The following is a 21,974-nucleotide window of genomic DNA, read 5'->3' as shown; positions in this document are numbered from 1 at the left end:
CCTCTACTGCTAGGAACTTCATTTTCTATATGCATTATTGGTGATCCATATTCATCGTTAAATTGTAATTTGGCAATACCCTTGGTAATACCCTTGCCAGCTGCTCTTTCCCTCCCCCCTTCTCCACCCCCATTCAGCTCACTACCTCAATCCTTACTATTCTCACTGCTGACCCATAGATTCTAGCTAAACCCTCCCCCAGGCACCTAGTTTAAAATCTCCTCCAACCTTTTAACCATCCCCCCCACCACCACCACTGCTGCCCCCTCCTCATTCAGGTGCAATCCATTGCAACAAAAAAATATGGCACCTGGGTATTCCAGGAACACAAACCCCTCTTTCCAACACCAGTCTCTAAGTCACACATTTACCTCCCTTATCTCCCTCTGCCTCCCTGGGTTAGTGCGTGGCACAGGTAATATTACCATAGCACATCTACAATCAAAATCTCAGACATGCGGGGGGACAACCAGCACAGGGCTAGTCCGCCCCACATATCTGGCTCTGCCCTCCCTCCCCTCAGCATGGGTGAAAAAGCATCGCACGGCGGTGATGCTTTTGCACCCGGCGAGTAGCTCCCTGCCTGCGCAGCTCCTACACTCTGGCAGGGAGCTACCCACCATGTCCCGGATTGCAGCATCTGTGTGTGACGTCACACAGCTGCCGCAGCCCACCCCCGCAACAGGTCTGGACATTCCTGCATTGTCCGGACCGCACCCTGCCAACTGCTTTCTAATGCCGTTGGAACACCCCCTCCCACTCCATGATCACCTCTGCCTATCAATCAGGCTGAAGGCAGTCGCAGCCCTGAGATGCTTTTAGCATCTCACTGGGCTCCCAGGGTGCGCGGGCGCACCCCACAAAGAAATTCAGACTGCGATCGCTGCTGCTGCAGCAATTCAGTCTGAAGTACCCACTAAGTCCCTATAATCTTTCTTAAGGACATCCCACCCCACCTACCCCTAACTTTGTCGTTGGTGCCAACGTGCACCAAGACCACCGGGTCATTCCCAGCCCCTCCCATCAATCTTTCTACCCAGTCCGCAATATATCATACCTGAGCACCCGGGAGACAACAGACTGTACGGTGATCACGGTCCCAGTAGCACTGTTCCTGATAATAGAATCCCCTAGCACCACAATCTGAGTAAGTACAGTACCTCACTTTCTTTTTTCCCATCTGTGCTGGAGTGACCATTCCACCAGTTGCTAGAGGGAACAGTTTCCTCCAGCTCCATCATTTCTTCACTGCCACTCCGAAAGGACTTTATGTGGACTTTGAAATTGTACAATTTCTCTAAAGAAATATTCCCTATTTAGAGATACCCATCAAATATATCATTTAAATAAGTTCTTAAAGTATTACATAATATTATTTAAAAACCTCCATACTTGATGATCCATATATTTGTCATGTATGTAGATTGATTGTGTTTTTATATATATATTTTTTGGCTATTTTTATATTATTTGCAATATTCATATTAAGAATCATCAAAACTATGGACTATACAATATTCATTTACATCTACCCTATAAAGCATTTGGAACAACAATCCATTTATTGAGTCCATTTGGTAATTTCGAGGAGGTACATAGATGACCTGATTTTCATATGGAAATATCCAGAAACAATACTTCAAGAATTCCTACAATACATAGGAAACAACACCTTTGGCCTTGAGTTCACATCAGTATGGAGTAAAGAAATTATAATTTGCCTAGATCTGGAAATATTCATTGATGTCAAGAAATACATACAAGAAATCATATAAAGACAGTAAATGGCACCAACACTTTGTCAAAAATTAGTAACCACCACACTGAATAGATCGATAACATCCCTGGAGGTCAATTTAGAAGACTAAAAAGTAGAGATGAGCAGGTTCGGATTTAACGCCAGAATTAACGCCAGTTCGGTTTTATCTGAATTTTTCTGATTGGCTATCCAAAACACGTGACATCCGTGAGCCAATAAGATGCCGTTTTGAGATCCGAGTAAATCCGAGTAAAACCGAACCCGCTCATCTCTACTAAAAAGTAACAACACACAACATGAAACATATCTGCAACAAAGTAAAACAATGAAGGAGAAATTTACAGAGAGAGGATACAATGAAGAACTTCTACAAAGATAAATCGACAAAATTACAGAAGCTGATAGGAAGGATCTCATTACATACAAAGGGAAATTAAAGAAAACTTCGACACCACGTTTATCACATAGTTCAATAGCCAACATCTCGCATTTGAAGCAATAATAAGAAAACACTGGAACATTTTACATCTAGACAAAACCTTACAACCATTTATATGCAAAACCCAAAAATAATATACAAGAGAGCATGAAACTTGAAACAAAACCTAGTTGAAAGCTTTCTAAAACCGTGAGATGGAATCGACAAAGAAAGAAATAGAAGTTATCATTGTTTAAAATGCATATCATGCAACACAACAAAATAAATTCAACACGTCTGATTAGAGAATTCCAGTCAAATGTAAGAAATTTTTTTGTATAGAATTAAAGAACAAATCACCTGCGACAGCGAAGCAGTAATGTATTTACTTGAATGCCCCTGTGGGTATCAGTACATAGGTCAGATGAAAAGATAATTGAAAAGAAGAGTATCTGAACAGATTCTAAATATAAAAAGGGTCTGGACACACATAGTATGTCAAAGCATTATGCAGACCACCACAATAGAGACCACTCAGGGCTAAAATTTGTAGGAATTTAAAAAATCAGTAAAAATTGGAGAGGGGGTGATGTGGTATCAGAATTAAAAAGAAATTAAACAAAATGGATATACCATATGAACACACTAAGCCCTATGGGACTGAACACCTTTTTATAAGCACATTCAAAAAGTCTATTTTTCAAGAAAATGCTTTAGTTGACATCTTATATCAATAATAAATTAACACACAATGCACCTTTATTTGAAACATTTATTTTAGAATACGCACTACCTAATGTAAAGATAAAAAAATGAAGACCATCCCGCAAAAAGGAACACAAGGCAGCCGCCTTTTTACATGGAAGACAACTTCAGTTTTTTAACCAGTTGATTAAAGTTTTAGTAATAAAAAGGAGTCATTGTAACCAAAGCTCTATCCTTGAGAAAGGGCATACTGGCCAAAATGCGTTGGTTTAGCGCATCAATGAGACCCCAGCCACAGACCCCAGAGGACGTCAGTCTTACACCTGCCACCGACAGGCGGGCGGAAGAAGCCGCAGGAGGGAACCAGCCGGGAACTGCTTACCACACAGGTACAGAGATAGGAAAAGTTAGCGGTGGTGAGTACCTGCTCGCACTCCCACTCATCCATCAACAGCATTACTTTGGAACCCTTCATGTAACGATCTGGGGACTCTCAAAACTTGTCACTCAAAAGAGCAGTAAACAAAAAACGAGTTAGCCATTTTTTTTTCCTACAGGTGTGCGTTCACATACAAACAAGCGCTCTGTTATCTATAGCACTATAAAGCACTATATTCATAGTATTTTTATTTTATGATGTGTACCAGAAGATTCAGGGTACCAAACACTGAATGTGCGGAAGTGACCAACAGGAAGTGGCATCAGGAAAGGGTAGAAGCTCCAGAAGAAGGATGGTGGGCAGAAGTGCTATCACCAGAAGTGATGCACCGGCCTAGAAAAGAGCATTATTTTAAGGTATTTATAGCTGACCATGGAAATGAGAGGTTCACTCATGCCCTGTCGAAGGCAGGAATTGGCAAAACACATCAGGGGAAAGTAATAATAATAATAATAGTAATAATAATATACTTTATTTGTCATTAACAAAATCAACAACGAAATAGTAACATAGTAACATAGTATCTGAGGTTGAAAAAAGACAATTGTCCATCGAGTTCAACCTATTTGTGGTGTCCTATGCATGATGATTTGACTAAAATTTCTGACTGATGCTGCTGTCAGCCATTGCATTTTATCCCTATTTATAGTAACTATAATGCATGACTATGCACCATACCCCTGGATATCCTTTTCCAATAGGAATTTATCTAACCCATTCTTAAAGGTGTTGACAGATTCCGCCAATACAACTCCCTCGGGCAGGGAATTCCAAACACGTATTGTCCTTACCGTGAAAAAGCCTTTACGCTGTATTGTGCGGAATCTCCTCTCCTCTAACCTGAGCGAGTGTCCACGAGTCCTCTGTGTTGATCTAACCAAAAACAGGTCCCGCGCAAGCTCTGTGTATTGTCCCCTTATATATTTGTAGATGTTGATCATATCCCCTCTTAGTCTCCGCTTTTGCAATGTAAACATGCCTAGTCTTTCAAGCCTTTCCTTGTATTCCATCGTCTCCATGCCCTTAATTAGTTTGGTCGCCCTCCTCTGTACCTTTTCAAGCTCCAGGATATCCTTTTTGTAGTACGGTGCCCAGAACTGTACACAGTATTCAAGGTGTGGCCTCACTAGTGATTTATATAACGGGAGTATAATACTCTCGTCCCTAGCATCAATACCCCGTTTTATGCATGCTAATATCTTATTAGCCTTCTTTGCTGCAGTCCTACTTTGGATACTACTTCTTAGCTTGCTATCTATGAGGACACCTAAGTCCTTTTCCAGTACAGAATCCCCTAATTTTACCCCATTTAGTAGGTAGGTGTAATTTTTGTTCTTGTTACCACAGTGCATTACCTTACACTTGTCTGTGTTGAAGCGCATTCTCCATTTGGCTGCCCATGCTTCTAATTTAACTAAGTCGTTCTGAAGAGACTCGGCATCCTCCTCTGTATTTATAGCCTTACATAATTTGGTATCATCTGCAAAAATTGACACCATGCTCTCTAGACCTTCTGTTAGGTCATTAATGAAAATATTGAACAATAGCGGTCCTAATACTGAGCCTTGCGGCACACCACTTAGCACTTCAGTCCAAGTTGAAAAAGATCCATTAACCACAACGCGCTGCTTCCTATTATCTAACCAGTTTTTGACCCAAGTGCATATTGTGCTTCCTAGCCCTGATTCTTGTAGCTTGTATATAAGTCTCATGTGTGGTACAGTATCGAACGCTTTGGCAAAGTCTAAAAAGATTACATCCACGTCTTTATCCTGATCTAGGTTTGCGCTTACTGTTTCATAAAAGCCAAGTAAGTTGGTTTGACAGGATCTGTCCTTCATAAACCCATGTTGATTCCTTTTAATGACCTTATTGGTTTCAAGAAACTTCTGAATACTATCTCTTAGAATACCTTCCAATACTTTCCCCACTATAGATGTAAGACTAACTGGTCTATAATTACCTGGTTCAGCTTATCTTCCCTTTTTGAATATAGGCACTACTTCCGCTATACGCCAGTCTTTGGGAACCATACCTGATATAACTGAATCCTCAAAGATCAAAGATAGCGGTTTTGCCAGTTCAGAGTGAAGCTCCATTAGAACCCTTGGATGAATACCATCGGGCCCTGGTGATTTATTAATCTTTAAATGTTTTAATCGGTCACAGACTACTTCCTCGCTTAAATAAGTACCTATCAGTGTGATATTGTCATTATTGAGATTGTGTGTCAGTCCCTGAATTGGGTCCTCTCTAGTGAATACTGTTGAAAAAAACTCATTTAGTGTGTCCGCTATGTCATTATCATTTTTGCTTAAGACTCCCAACTTGTCTTTCAAAGGGCCTATACTCTCCTTTTTTAATCTCTTGCTATTAATGTATTTAAAGAATTTTTTGGGATTCGCTTTGCTTTCCTTTGCTACTAGTTTTTCAGTTTCTACTTTAGCCGCTCTTATTTCCTTTTTGCAATTTTTGTTACATTCCTTATAGTGCTGAAATGACTCTGCATCCCCGTCAGATTTGTATTTTTTAAATGCTCGCCTTTTCTTGCCCATAAATTCCTTAATCTTTTTGTTAAGCCACATCGGTTTATGATTTTTATTCCCTTTTTTGCTACTCATAGGAATATATTTGAGTGTATATTTAGCTAGCAGGAATTTTAGTACCTCCCATTTCTCCGTAGTATTTTTTCCTAAAAACAAACCTTCCCATTCAATATCCCTGAAAAATACCCTCATCATTTCAAAGTTGGCTTTGCTAAAGTTTAAAGTCCTAGTTGAGCCAGTATAGGGCTGTTTGTAGAAACTGATATTGAATGTGACCATATTGTGGTCGCTGTTTCCTATGGGTTCCCCTACTATAATACCCGATACCAAATCCTGATTGTTTGTTAATACCAGGTCTAAGATTGCATTGTACCTAGTTGGTTCCTCAATTAGTTGGACTAGGTAGTTATCATTTAGTGTGTTTAAAAACATACTGCCCCTAGCAGTATCACATGAATCGTTTTTCCAGTTTATCTCTGGATAGTTAAAATCTCCCATCACTACTATGTCTCCTACTCCTGCTGCTTTTTCAATTTTCTTTAGTAACAATTCATCATCAGATGCGTTGATACCAGGCGGCCTATAGCATACACCCAATACTAACTTTTTTGTTCCTTTTTCCCCGCATGCAATTTCTACCCATAATGTCTCAACAATGTCTACAGTCCCCTCCTGAAGATCTTCCCATATATTAGGTTTTAAAAACGGCTTTACGTACAGACACACCCCTCCACCCTTTTTATTTAGTCTGTCTCTCCTAAACAGTGTATAGCCCTCTAGATTGACTGTCCAATCATGAGATTCATCCCACCAAGTTTCAGTAATGCCTATAATATCATACTGTTTGCTTGCTGCAAGTATTTCTAGTTCACCCTTTTTACCAGTAATGCTTCTGGCGCTTACATACATACAACTAAGATAAGTATTTTCCCTTGCGTTAGGGACATCTTTCACCTTATGTGGCAAGGATGACCTGTAATCGTCATTGGTTAGTGCTTTGGTAAAATCCCTTTTAGTACCCATGTTAGTAACCTTACTGCCTGCTCTTACCCTCCCCCCAACTTCTCCCCCATTTCGTTTACTACCGCCGTCCCCACTATTCTCACTGCATGACCCGTAGTTTCTAGCTAAACCCTCCCCCCAGGCTCCTAGTTTAAAATCTCCTCCAACCTTCTAACCATCCTTCCCCCCAGCACCGCTGCCCCCTCCTCAGTCAGGTGCAATCCGTCACGACAAAAGAGATGGCGCCTGACTGAGAAGTCCGCCCAGTGTTCCAGGAACACAAACCCCTCTTTCCTGCACCAATCCCTAAGCCACACATTTACCTCCCTAATCTCCCTCTGCCTCCCTGGACTAGCGCGTGGCACGGGTAATAATTCCGAGAATATTACCTTAGATGTCCTTGCCTTCAGTTTCTTTCCTAAGTCCCTATAGTCTTTCTTAAGGACATCCCACCTTCCGCTAACTTTGTCATTGGTGCCAACGTGCACCAAGACCGCCGGGTCTTTGCCAGCCCCTCCCAACAATCTATCTACCCGGTCCGCGATGTGCCGTACCCGAGCACCCGGGAGACAACAGACTGTACGGCGATCACGGTCCCGGTAGCAGATTGCCCTATCTGCCTTCCTGATGATAGAATCCCCTACCACCACCATTTGACTAGGTACCTCTCTATCTTTTATCCCAACCGCGCCAGAGGGACCGCACCTCTGGATGCTAGAGGGAGCAGTCTCCTCCGGCACCGTCATTTCTTCACTATCATCCTCCGATTCTTCGTCCAATCGGGCAAATTTGTTCGGGTTTGATAGTTCGGAGATGTCGTGCCTCCCCCTCTTTTTCTTCCTTCTAACTGTGACCCAACTGGCTACCTGATCATCATCCTCTTCTACCAGTGACCCCTCCCGCAACTCCTCCACCGTTCTGTCTAAACTACGCTCGAGATTGTGAATCTCCCTCAGTCGCGTAACAGTTTGCTCTAGATCAGTTACCTGGGCTTCCAGGGCAACCGTTCGCACACACCTCGTGCAGATGTATTCACACTGGGCCGGTAGCTCCAGGTGTGCATACATCTTGCACGACATGCACTGAGTGAGGTCCTCAATCACAGCCCCTCCCATATTGTTTGCAAGGTCTAACTCCCTGTTACACTCAAAGAAAAAGCAGCAAAAATAAAAAATAGAAGACAAGCAATATCACTTATACAATAATTAAGCTGGCTTATACTTATCTATCTTTGTGCGGTTCTTGGTCCTTCACTTTTATGCAGCCGTAGTACTCTCTCCTGTGGCACCTATACTCCACTTAGCAGTTGCAGTTGTTCCAGCTCACTGCTCCTCCTTTTCACTCAGCTTCCAGCTCCTGCTAAGAAAAAAAAAAAATGCCCCTCACACCCGCACAATCACAGCCCCTCTGCTACTCCAAGTAAGAGACCCTCTCACTCACTCACAAGGTCAGCCCCTTGCAGCCTCACCAGAAGTTTACTGGTACTGCAAATGTGTGTTCCTGATTGTGTATTATAAAACTCACCTTTTTCTGTATTCTAACTCACCTTTTTACTGTTTCCAACTCACACTTAGAAATCCCAGCAGCACTTGGAAGAGACCAGCCCCACAGAGCAGGCTCAAAGAGTCTAGTCACTGCTTATATAGGCTCACCCAGCTGCTTCAATCAGCCCCTCCCCCTCCTGATTACTCCTGATTACTCACACCTGAGTTAACCCCTCTGGCTATCACCTCACACTTTATTTGTTTTTTTATTTTTTTTCCTCCAAAAGGAAAAAAAAACAAAAAAAAACCCAGTACAGATATATTAAAACAAAAAGAAACAGTATAGATACAAACAATCAATCAGAATCAGATTACTTTCTCTCACAAAATTACTATCTCTATATGGATAGACAGAGATTAATAAGAGTTCACCTTTTTACTGTTTCCAACTCACATTTAGAAATCCCAGCAGCACTTGGAAGAGACCAGCCCCACAGAGCAGGCTCAAAGAGTCTAGTCACTGCTTATATAGGCTCACCCAGCTGCTTCAATCAGCCCCTCCCCCTCCTGATTACTCCTGATTACTCACACCTGAGTTAACCCCTCTGGCTATCACCTCACACTTTATTTGTTTTTTTATTTTTTTCCCTCCAAAAGGAAAAAAAAACAAAAAAACCCAGTACAGATATATTAAAACAAAAAGAAACAGTATAGATACGATACAATCAATCAATCAATCAATCAGAATCAGATTACTTTCTCTCACAAAATTACTATCTCTATATGGATAGACAGAGATTAATAAGAGTTCACCTTTTTACTGTTTCCAACTCACATTTAGAAATCCCAGCAGCACTTGGAAGAGACCAGTCCCACAGAGCACAGAGACCAGCCCCACAGAGCATGTCAATGAAAATACAATCAGATCCTCACAATGCCATAAGATAACAGTAACACTATGCTACATTTTGGAAACATTTGCACACAACCTAATGATCATTTAACAGCCGAACAGCAGTTGGAAAAAAGCTGTTTGACATGCGATTTGTATGAGCGCGGATACTCCTGAACCGTTTTAAAGATGGCAATCTTTCGAAGATCAAACAATTTGGATGACTCTCATCAGTGAATATACTCCTAGGAGTACCACTGGGCTCCACATCAGACCTACCCAGATCACAGTAGGTAGGACCCATTTTGCCTGCAAAACCTTCCAGAACCAGCGTGAACACCTGAGTGCACTTACCAGGGATGTGCGGTGGCGTATATTTCTCAGGAGGCACTGGTTAATACCAGAGTGAGATTTACACACAATATATGAGCCAAATGGTTCGTGTGGGCATTATACACAGGTAAAACAGTTTAATCTCCTGAAAATATGGTGGGTTTTGATCAGAGATGGGCGGAAAAGATAAGCAGGTGGAGGTATTGGGGGAGCGCCCATATGTCACTTTTTCAGTGCCACCTCCCAACCTCAAACCATTCTGGAACTCCTGACTGTATATGTGTACGGTATTAGGAGCTGCAAACATATCTGTATATATATATATATATATATAATTTGTATTCGTCCTAGTAGGCGGCACTCACTGTAATTACTATTAAAGCAGAGGCAGGTACACCTTCCTTTATGTCAACATTTACATTTTTATAAAATTTTCATCAGGAGCAAAGTGCATAACAAACAAGTCTTACCTTAATATACCTTTATAAAACCCCACATGTACACGCTGCTTCCCGCTATTCCAGAACAGCGGTGGCGACAGCTTAACAAAAGACAAAGTGAATGAACAGAAGGGAAATCTAAATCAAATCAATATTTGGTGTGACCACTCTTTGCCTTCAAAACAGCATCAATTCTTCTAGGTACACTTGCACAAAGTTAGGGATCATGTAGGATTATAGTCAGGTGTATGATTAACCAATCATACAAAACAGGTGATAATGATCATCAATTTTCATATGTAGGTTGAAACACAGTCATTAAATGAAACAGAAACAGCTGCGTAGGAGGCTTAAAACTGGGCGAGGAACAGCCAAACTCTGCTAAAAAGGTGAGATTGTGGAAGACAGTTTCATGTCATACACCACGGCAAGTCTGAACACAGCAACAAGACAGCTTCAGCAAGGTCTTTCTCAGGCAAAGATTTCAAGGCAGACTGAGGATTCAAGATGTGCTGTTCCAGCTCTTTTGAAGAAGCACAAAAAAAGCGCAACTTTGAGAATTGAAGACGCAGTGGTTGTCCAAGTGTATTAGATGAAAGACACATCATTCTTACTTCCCTTCAAAATCAAAAGATATCCAGCAGTGACATCAGCTCAGGACCGGCAGAAACCAGTGAGACACAGCTACACCCATCTACTGTTTGAAGAAGTCTAGCCAGAAGTGGTCTTCATAAAAAAAATTGTGGCCAAAAAGCTATACCTTCGACATGGAAACAAGGCTAAGACTCAACTATGTATGAAAACATAGGAACTGGGGTACAGAAAAATGGCAGCAAGTGCTCTGGACTGATGAGTCAAAATTGTAAATATTTGACTGATACAGAAGGCAGTTTGTTCGCCGAAGGGCTGGAGAGCAGTACAATAGTGAGTGTCTGCAGGCAACAGTGAAGCATTATGGAGTTTCCTTGCAAGTTTGGGGCTGCATTTCAGCAAATGGAGTTGGGGATTTGGTCAGGATTAATGGTTTCCTCAATGCGGAGAAATACAGGCAGGGGGATGAGTTTAAGGTGTCAGGCAGGCGGAATACAGATGCTGGAATACCGACACCCATCAAAATGCTTATGGCAGAATCCCAACAGGGTAAGGAGACCGATGCCTGAATCCTGACAGTCGGCATCCCGAACGTAAGTATAGCGAACAGGCTAGGGTTAGGGCTGGGAGGGAGGTTAGGTTTAGGCACCTCCCAGAGGGCTTAGGCTGTGTGAAGGGGTAAGGGTTAGGCTGCAGGGAGAGGGGGTCAGGGTAAGCCATCACCGGGGGAGGTTAGGTTTAGGCACTAAGGGGGGAGGGATAGGGTTAGGCTGCGGGGAACGGGGGGTTAAGTTTAGGCACCACCGTGGGGAGGTTAGGGTTAGGAACTATAGGAGGAGGTTAGGGTTATGCTGCGGGAAAGGAGGGTTAGGAGGTAGGGGAGAAGGGGGAACATAGTTACCTCACCCCAGTTGGACTTTCACACTTCAGGGTTCCAGCTTCGGTATTGTCAATCATGATCAGGAAAATGGCTTCCTCTGTTCTGCTAACAAGCAGAAAATGCAACGTGATCGCAATTTCTGCTTGTTGAAGGAGGGGGAGGCTCCGATCAGCATGCTGGGCGGCCTTGCCCAGCGATGGGCGGCCCCCAGGATGTGCTCCAAAGGATAGCAAATTCTGCAAATTTGCTATCCTTACTGAATTAGGCCCATTGATTTGATTTAAATTTCTCTTCTGTTCATTCACTTTGCAGTTTATTAATTGATCAAAAGAAACACTTTTATTTTTGAAAGCATTCTTACTTTGCAGCATTTTTTCCATAACTGCCTAAAACTTTTGCACAGTACTATACATATATACAGTATTTTTTGTCAGACCATTGTCAATTCAATATTCAAGTATATCCTTTTTAATTGAGAAACTTTCTGAATGGTTTATTTATAACAAAAAAGTTTTATTATATGGTTTACAAGGCACTAGATATACACTAGGGTCTAGGGAATTTCTGTAAAAACCTTTTATAAAGCAAACCTTAATCTCATAGACTTCTCCCATATAGTTTTGTTATCCCTCCTCTTGCAGAATGATTTTGTCATGTTATAACATTGGTCTAGCAGCAGTCTCTGATAGATCTTGTATTCCGGCTTTCTTTCACTCCCCTGCCACCCAAACATAAGGGAATCCCCCCTCAGCTACACTCTGATATCAGGGTGAACACACCTGTGTACATAAATCTTCTAGTTTTTGTCCCTCAAATTTATCGCCAAACCCAGTGCTAATCACGTAATGTCTTAAACTTCTACTCAATTAGGAGATATTTTAGGAGTGCAATGCCAGACAGGAAAGTGTGTTTATACACAGATGCAGTACAGATTTGGACTCACAGTCTCTAACATACATTGCATACCTTCCAACTTTCTAATCTTGTGGAGCAGGATCTGCTGCACCGGAGGCGCGACCGCGGCCGGGAAAGGAGGTGGGGCCTCACAAGAATGGGCGGGGCCTTGACAGATGGGGCAGGGCTTCATCGCATGAGACCCGCTTTTCGTCATCTTAGGGGCATGCCCAGCCCTCCCTGAGCAGCTGGGCAGCCCCCACCTCACTCCCACTCTGTTTAGATGCCGTGCGCATGCGCATGGCATCTAATTCAGTGATCACTGGCTGCTTTGCAGAGCAGAGCAGTGGTGATCACTGGTTCTCCCAACCTGCCTCCACCCCTACCTGAGGGAAACTGCGACCCACCAGTGGGACAGCGGAGCAGTGTCCGAATAGCGGGACTGTCCCTCTGAAATCAGGACAGTTGGGAGGTATGCATTGGGCATTTCTTGGTGGCATCTGGGAGGTAACGGGGTGTGTGGCTAAACTTATGGGAGGGTCCCTGAAAGCAGTTGAGTAAAGAGACGCTCAACCATTCACATAGGAAACTGTATTCAGACTGAGAAACTGCACCTACCATTGGTTAGGCTTGGTGGTGACATTAGCATAAAATCACAGATGTGACTGCAGCAACAGACGCAAAGATGGCCGCATCTGTGCTCAACTCAGTCAGTCCATAGATGTACTACTGCATCTGAGTAAAGTGAGGCTTCCTCTGCATGTAGTAAATCTCTACTAGGAATGGTGTAAAGGAGGATTTGACGTGATGGTTTATGGGTGTGTAAGGGAAATGCCCCTGGCTATTACACTTGATGACAAATGTAATAGGTAACAATGTAGCAAAAGTTTATATTTTTGGCATGGAATTTAATCTGACAATTTATTTTCTATGGTAAAACCAACCTAATTTTTTTCACCTCAAATCCCACTGCAAAATCACAGACAACACATCTGCACTTTCTCCACATCTGGACCTATTCCATTTGGCCCTAAGACAATAGCACATGCTGTTTAAAAACAAAATGTGTTTCCATCTTAATATACTCTGTCTACATGGGGAAGGCTAAGACTTATTTGAAACAAACAAACAAAAAACATCTAACAGACTCAGTAATGTAATTACATCCTCTTATTTTTTCCACAGTCTTTTCTGGATCGTTTCACTAGAGCGTTACAGTATGAATATTCCACTGAAGGGATATTTATACAGAGTTTGACTCCTTTTTTTGTTGTCACAAAAATGGTAGAATGTGTTGATTTCTTTACAAAAAAGTCCTTGTTGGCTCCACTTGCTAAAGAGTATGCACATAGTGCAGTGCGAACCATAGGGAGATCGCTGAGGACAACCGGACACTGGTCTCACTCCATCCAGGTAAGCACTGCACATGGGAAAGGGTAACATGATGGGAATATGAGCTGTCAATGGGACATAAGAAGACGGTTGTAACTGAGTGCACCTCGGTGAAAAGAAAGCAATAAAAGTTTATACTCAGAAAGATATGGGGGCTCATTAAGGAGTGATGCATATGTGCTGCTAGTAACATACATAGGGGAAAGACACAAACAAGAACATGCAAATGTTCATGCATTTTTAAGTCAGGCATTTCTCAAGATGCACCCATCTCATAAACAGTAGCATTTACATCAGGCACAATGATGTCCCTGCTGCCAAATCCAAGGGCAACTTCTCTCTGCTTATTCTCCTTGACCTCTCTGCTGCTTTTGACACTTTGGACCACCCTCTCCTCGTGCAAATCCTTCACTCCCTTGATCTGCATGATACTGCTCTCTCATGGCTGTCCTCCTACCTCTCTGACTGTTCTTTCTCGGTCTCCTCCAATGACTCTACCTCCCCCCCCTACTTCCACAAACAGTAGGTGTCTTTTGGCTTTGATTTTCATCTCCATGCTGATGATACTGAACTCTACTTTTCCTCTCCTGACCTCTCCACCTCTCTCCTCACTTGTATCTCCAACTATCTCTCTGTTACTTCTTCTTGCATGTTCCAGTGCTTTCTTAAACATAAAATGCCAAAAACTTAGCTGATCATCTTCCCTCCCTCCTGCATAACCTTAGCCCCCACAATGTCATTATCTACTGATGGCATAACTCTCTCCTCTTCCCTAGTGTGCTGCCTTGGAGTTATCCTTGACTCCTCCATCTCTTTTAAACCACACATTCAGTACCTTTCACAGTCCTGCCATTTCGATCTTAAAAATATTTCCAGGATCAGACCCTTTCTCACCATGGATGCTGCTAAGACCCTCATACACTCACTGGTCATCTCTAGATTGGACTACTATAATCTCCTCCTATCTGGTCTCCCTGACAAACACCTCTATCCACTCCAATCTATCCTGAAAGCTGCTGCCCGGCTTATCTTCCTCTTCAAACGTACTACTTCCACCTTACAAACCCCACACTGGCTTTCCTTCCCCTTCAGAATCCAATTCAAGCTTCTCACACTTATAAGGCCCTTACCCATTTCTCTCTTATTTACATCTCTGACCTCATCTCCCTTTACATTCCCACCCATCCTCTTCGCTCCACAAATGCATACTGCCTCTCCTCCCAATTGATTACTTCCTCCCATTCCTGCCTCCAAGATTTTGTATGTGCTGCTCCCAATCTCTGGAATTCTCTAACTCTTCCCACCAGACTTTCCACCTCTCTACAAAACTTGAAACGGGCTCTCAAGACTCACTTCTTCATCAAACCCAGCTGTCTCATCCTAATCCTCTGTTCAATGCTCACTATCTACCCAATTTGTTTCACCCTTGTCTGTCTGCTTCTCCCCATCAGGGAGCTCTCAAAATCTCTCACGAGCAAGGCCCTCTTCCATCATGTGCTTTCCTTCTCTTACTTAGACTATCTCCTACACCATACTCCTTGCAATGGCACCTAGCTCTCTCGGCACCCTGATACTTATTTCAGTGTCATGTCCATTGATGCAAAAATGTTTATATACTATGTACTTATTCTACATTGTCTTGTACTAAAAGTCACTGTTTTTCTTGTTCTGTTCGTTTATGTACTTTTTTTTAGGTGCTGCAGAACCCTTGTGGCACCATATAAATAGAGGATAATAATAAATACATAATAATAATAATAATAATAATAATACTGTAGATGTGAATAATTACACACCACAATAGCATAAGATAGTAAAAGTCAGTAAAGTTGCATTACACTAATTGTACACAAAATAATATTATAATGACGCGATTTTAACACACAAGAGAATGTTGTATTGACTGCAATAAATATACTGTATGTGAAAGCTGCATGTTGGATATAAAATAAATTACATACAAACTAAAAAAAAAACCTCTCATACGGCAAACAACTCTATATGGAGTTAAAATTAGTCACCAATTTATTGATAACATTAAGAGAAGAAAATTATGGCAAAGAAAAAGGGGGCAGGCATATCAATATATGGTCAGGTAATATAGCAGGCTCTGCAACCACAGAACCTTATAATGTCATACGGTACGTGGTGTAATAATCCAATCCCATATAATCAGGTTAAATACTCTGCAACCACAGCATCCTTAGATGTCTAAAAGGTGTCATCCAGGCTCAGAAGGCAACATATCCTCCATATCCACACCAATAAAGTAAGACCCATCTGGTGAGACGGAGTCGCTGATCTCCAGCATAGAGGCTAACAGCAGACAAGCCACTGTGAAGGAGAGTGTACCTGCTGTGCACCACATATTATTTGTTCTGCAAGACCCCTCCGCTACGACACTGCAATGAGAAAAGAAAAAGGGGAGGGAGGTGGACCAGCCCTAAGGTCATTCCTTATTGGGGTGAGATTGGGAACCTTTTGAGTGATATTTGAATCCTTGGACGGCTCTATTAGGGCTTCCGGTTTCTGGGATTAGTAATTTTTTAAATTCATTAATTTTTTATGTGCTTCAAGCAGATAGATGTTCCTTAGCAAAATGTTGGAAACAACCTTCATTTCCACCTTTGCATTTCGTTAAAGCTAAAATCTAGTTTAATGCTAATATGGAGAAAATTACTGCTTCTCTCCATGATAAAGTTAATATGTTTAAAAAGGTCTGGTACACTTGGTTCACTTTTGTTTCAGGATCCACTCCTAGGGGGTAATTCCAAGTTGATCGCAGCAGGATTTTTGATAGCAACTGGGCAAAACCATGTGCACTGCAGGGGAGGCAGATATAACATGTGCAGAGAGAGTTAGATTTGGGTGGGTTATTTTGTTTCTGTGCAGGGTCAATACCGGCTGCTTTATTTTTACACTGCAATTTAGATTGCAGATTGAACACACCACACCCAAATCTAACTCTCTCTGCACATGTTATATCTGCCTCCCCTGCAGTGCACATGGTTTTGCCCAGTTGCTATCAAAAATCCTGCTGCGATCAACTTGGAGTTACCCCCCTAAATCCTAAAACCATTTCAGTCCTTGGCTTTTATTACCCTGCTGTATTATTTTCTATTGACATTTTTTATGTGCATTTGTGATTTTAGTATATAATATTTTTCCCAGATTATGGCCTTCATTTTTTTATATTTTCCCTTCTTCTTTTTATTTAATTATTATTATTTTTCTCTCTTTTTTATTCTTTTTAGCTAACTTTAAATAAAACTGCTATTTTTGAAAACATGTTAAATACCTATTTTTTGAAATGTGGTTCTATAGTTTACTTCTGACTTTTTCTTTATATTTTTTATATTACTTTCTTTTTTCCTTGCTGTATTTTGGTACTAACAACAAAAATAATTCTACATAAAAAGAAAAAGGGGAGGGAGGGTCACCAGCAAACAGAGAGCCCTGAGTCTCTGCATAGCATACACATAAAGGTGGTCATTTCGAGTTGATCGCTCGCTAGCAGTTTTTAGTAGCCGTGCAAATGCTATGCCGCCGCCCACTGGGAGTGTATTTTAGCTTAGCAGAAGTGCGAACAGTTGTATCGCAGAGTGGCTACAAAAATTTTTGTGTAGTTTCAGAGTAGCTCAAAACCTACTCAGCGCTAGCGATCACTTCAGACTATTCGGTTACGGATTTGACGTCACAAACCCGCCCAGCGTTCGCCCTGCCATGTTTGCGTTTCTCCAGCCATGCCTGTGTTATTCTCTGGCACGTCTGAGTTTTTTCGCACACGCCCTGAAAATGGTCAGTTGCCACCCAGAAACGCCCACTTCATGTCAATCACTCTGCGGCAAGCAGTGCGACTGAAATGTATCGCTAGACCTTGTGCAAAACTACATAGTTCGTTGTGCCCGTACAAGGGCCCTCATTCCGAGTTGTTCGCTCGGTAATTTTCTTCGCATCGCAGCGATTTTCCGCTATTTGCGCATGCGCAATGTTCGCACTGCAACTGCGCCAAGTAAATTTGCTAAGAAGTTTGGTATTTTACTCACGGCATTATGAGGTTTTTCTTCGTTCTGGTGATCGTAATGTGATTGACAGGAAGTGGGTGTTTCTGGGCGGAAACTGGCCGTTTTATGGGAGTGTGTGAAAAAACGCTGCCGTTTCTGGGAAAAATGCGGGAGTGTCTGAAGAAACGGGGGAGTGTCTGGGCGAATGCTGGGTGTGTTTGTGACGTAAAACCAGGAACGAAACTGACTGAACTGATCGCAGTGGCAGAGTAGTTGTCGAGCTACTCAGAAACTGCAAAGAAATTTCTATTCACAATTTTGAGAATCTTTCGTTCGCAATTTTGCTAAGCTAAGATTCACTCCCAGTAGGCGGCGGCTTAGCGTGTGCAATGCTGCTAAAAGCAGCTTGCGAGCGAACAACTCGGAATGAGGGCCAATGCGCGTGCGCATTGCACCGCATACGCATGTGCAGAACTGCCATTTTTTAGCCTGTTCGCAGCGCTACGAACAAATTCAGCTAGCGATCAACTCGGAATGATCACCAAAGACTCCTAAGGCCCAACTCCACCTCCCACTAGCTGACTGATTGGCTAGACACAATAGTCACATCAGAGTCATAACAAGGAGTTTTATTCCAATCTACAAGCCTAGGCTCTGTGTCAGTGTTTAACCCTTGTTCAGTCTGATAATACTTCACTTCATGATATAATCCATACAATAATTGTAGAAGGTCTGTCCCATCTCCTCAAAACGTGTGCTATGAAATCTTGGGTGATCGCCATGGCTCCCACTGCAAGGAGGTAGACGGGACAGACTTTTGAGAGGAGTACCGGCCGCCAGGGTAAGAATAGGAGCTGGTTTGTGGACCTATAGAGGACAATGTAATGGGTATGGACAGAGCTGTGGTGGTTGTGAAAGGGGGGTTGTCACAATTAAGCACTTAATATACTCCGCTGTCTCTTGTCCACCCCTGATGCAAGTCACCAATATCAAAAAAAACTTAACATAGATAGTTGCAACAAGTTATGGAGTTATATTAGAGAATTTGCATTTTAAACTTTACAACATTTGGGGGAGAGAAAGTCTACTAAAAGTTTACTTGTGTTGTTATAACAGTGGTCATAATAAAAATAAATAGTTGATAACAATTTATATTAAGGAAAAAACCAGCATGTAATTAAGGAACATTATTTTCCTGTAGATGTCTATAGGTTACTGGATGCCAGAATGTCTCTGGATGCGTCTGTGGAGTTACTGTAATAACAAAACCCGAGCTAAGTTCTTATCCAGAAGAAAACATCAATGAGAAAAATATACAGAATCATCTTTCCAGCACCCTTGTAATCCTGTAATAGCATATTATTTGACATACAATATCTTGGTCATGTTCTATTTGCTGGGCAAGTGTTTTGAAAATAAAAACATTAGCTTGATTAGCTTAATAACCTGTTCTTATGTGTAATATTTGGCATTCTCTTAATGGAACATAAAGCAAGTGACTTGTGTTATACAGGCATTCATACTGTAACTTTTCCTGTGTTAATCAATATAACATAGGAGTATAACAGTGTTATTTATTAATGATGTCTTATAAGTATTGATGATGAGTTATTTACATGACAAATAATAGTGCTGTATAAATTTCATGACTTTGATCATACTAGGGGTTAAAGTGTGGGGGGGGGGACGAAGTGGAACTGTGTTCCACCACCTATAATGGTAGGGGGAACTAGTTTCACCACCTTCATTGCCCTGCACAGTAATTCCAACTGAAAAAACTGCCCCATCACCTACATCAATAGATGATTCAGGCAACACTAGTGTTGCTGATGAGCTGCAGCCACCTCACCCTTCCTCAGGTCCTTTGGACTCCATGATCCTCCTCCATATACAGCCCACTCCTCCTGGTACTCACACATGCTGTGTCTGTTCGACAGCATTGGTCCCCACCTCAGGTCTCAGTGGCTTCCTTTTCCGGCACGGTGTATGTGATGCCATGCTGTCACTGTTGCTGAAGTGAAGAGGAGCCATGAAGAAGAGCATCCTGAACACAAGATGAGAGGGAGCTGGAGGAACAAGAGAGGTGAGGAAGCTGCTGAAGGGATACTGGGCATGGAGCTGCTGGAGGGACACATGTGGTGAACTGCTGGAGTGAGGCAGATATGTGTATAAGGGGCACTACTGTGGCTATTATGTGTGTAAGGGGCACTACTATTGTGGCATTATGTCTGAGAGGAACTACTACTGTGGGTAATCTGTATATAAGCAGCACTACTACTGAGGGCATTTCGTATATAAGCAGCATTTCTGTGGTTACGTGTATAAGTGGCACTACTGTGGTCATTATGTGTAAGGGGCACTACAACTGTGGGCATTATGTGTAAGGGGCACTACTACTGTGGCTAATGTATATAAGGGGCACTACTGTGTGGCATAACATGTATAATGGGTACCAATGTGTAGTGCAATGTGAATAAAGGGCACTACTGAGTGATGTAACATGAATAAGAGGCATTACTATGTGGTGTAATATGAATCAGGGACAATACATGTGGTGTAATGTGAATAAGATTGTGCTACTGTTTGGTGTAATTTGAATTGGGGGAACTATTATGTGACCATGCTGCTTCTTTGCGAGATCAATGTTCCTTTGTAAAATATGGGATGTGGGGCACTAATTTATAGTTTGCAGGGGGGTGCCGAAAAGACTAGCAATGGCTCCACATAATGTGTGTGTGTGTGTGTGTGTGTGTGTGTGTGTGTGTATGTGTGTGTGTGTGGGGGGGGGGGGGGGGGTAGATGCGTTCCACCACCTCTCCAGGACCACTTTAAGCCTTTGGCACACTAATACCCATTTTTTCTAACATTTGTTTTTGATAATTTGAATAAATCCTGCCCTTACTGTATTCGGTCAATACTAGATTGCCCACTCTCCAGTCACAAGTCAGTGTGAGGCACGCAATATGGAAATGCATGGGACCAATTTGAGTATTTCACGCTATGACACGGGAGGCAGTCATTTTGCTGGCTGTTGGGATCCTGGCTGTCAGGATACCGACGCCGGAATCCCGACACCCATTGAAATACCGGCGGTCAAATTCCGAGGGGGCATATAACCCTGTGGCGACCAAAGGATGCCACTGGGCCCAAAGCGTGGTGAGTGCAGCGAGCCCGTGAGGGAACACAGTGTGCTCGCCGATGGTATTCCAGCTGTCAGGATCCCAGCATCCGTCTCCTGACCGCCAGGATCCCGACAACCAGGATATCATACTAAATCCATTATCACAGCTGTGCATGAGCCCTGAGTACAGGATAGCATTGTGCAGGATGGCACTACAAGAGCCTCTGTTTTCTAATGAAACCGCTTGCTGCATAGAGGGAAGAATAAAGGTGAAGCAGTCAGCGAGATCACTTGGCTTCACAGTGGGATTATAGACAATGCTTTCTGACATGTGGATAGTTGGACAGATGCACTTTTATAAATGGCCTCTTGAAATTTCTGTTCTATGAGTGTAACTATGTCCTGGTTAAGAGCACAGTTGGAAAGTAGCGGCTGTGGGCAACGCCCAGTGGCTGATGCAACATTTGCAGCAAAGTAGGTATAAATTAGAGATGAGCTGGTTTAGTTTCCAGGAAACCGAACACACTTGAAATTAACGGTTATGAGTCGACACACTATGTTCAGTTCCCAAAACAAGTCAAAATGGAACTCACATGTTTTGGATTGCATATAAAAGTCCCTCCCTCATGATAGTGTGCTATTTTGTCACAGGAGATCAGAGGGAGGGAGCTGCTGCACTGTGAGGCACTGTCTTGTGTGCATTTCATTTTCATGCATTGTGTTAAAAAAACACTGTTAGGAGCAAAATAAATGCTATAGGGTCCATTGCCATAGGAGCACTGTGAGATATTGTGTGTTCCTCAGGCATTGTTAACATTTTTTAAAATAAAACACTGTGTTGTTTGTGTGTTCAGACACTGCCTTAAAAACATAATTTTAGGGTTCCAATAAAGTGAACTTTCACCTTTTTCGTTCGGAACTCTATCATTGCAGTATACTACTATAAGATATTGAGTATAATTTGTCCAAAAAATTGTTTACTCTACTGTGTTAGAGGCTGTTGCAGCTTAAGAAGGCCTATGTGTGGACTTCCGGCCCAACCCCAGGACCGGATTAAGCCTTAGGGGTGCCCGG

The 21,974-nt window shown here is 42.3% G+C and overlaps 1 protein-coding gene across 1 annotated transcript in view; it reads left to right on the top strand.

The window, feature by feature from the left end:
* LOC134970146 (inactive hydroxysteroid dehydrogenase-like protein 1) overlaps positions 1-19,172 on the top strand; it is a 106,577-nt gene extending 87,405 nt beyond the window's left edge. The window contains exons 3-4 of the mRNA XM_063946190.1: positions 13,569-13,796; positions 18,981-19,172. Coding sequence (XP_063802260.1) covers positions 13,569-13,796; positions 18,981-19,085 — 333 coding nt within the window. The 3' untranslated portion in view covers positions 19,086-19,172. The remainder of the gene's footprint in view (positions 1-13,568; positions 13,797-18,980) is intronic.
* Positions 19,173-21,974: the final 2,802 nt, after the last annotated feature.

This window comes from Pseudophryne corroboree, chromosome 11 (assembly GCF_028390025.1).
Source record: "Pseudophryne corroboree isolate aPseCor3 chromosome 11, aPseCor3.hap2, whole genome shotgun sequence".
Lineage (NCBI taxonomy): Eukaryota > Metazoa > Chordata > Amphibia > Anura > Myobatrachidae > Pseudophryne > Pseudophryne corroboree.
The sequence above is the reverse complement of the archived record's forward strand: the minus strand, read 5'-3'. Positions and strand labels throughout refer to the sequence as shown.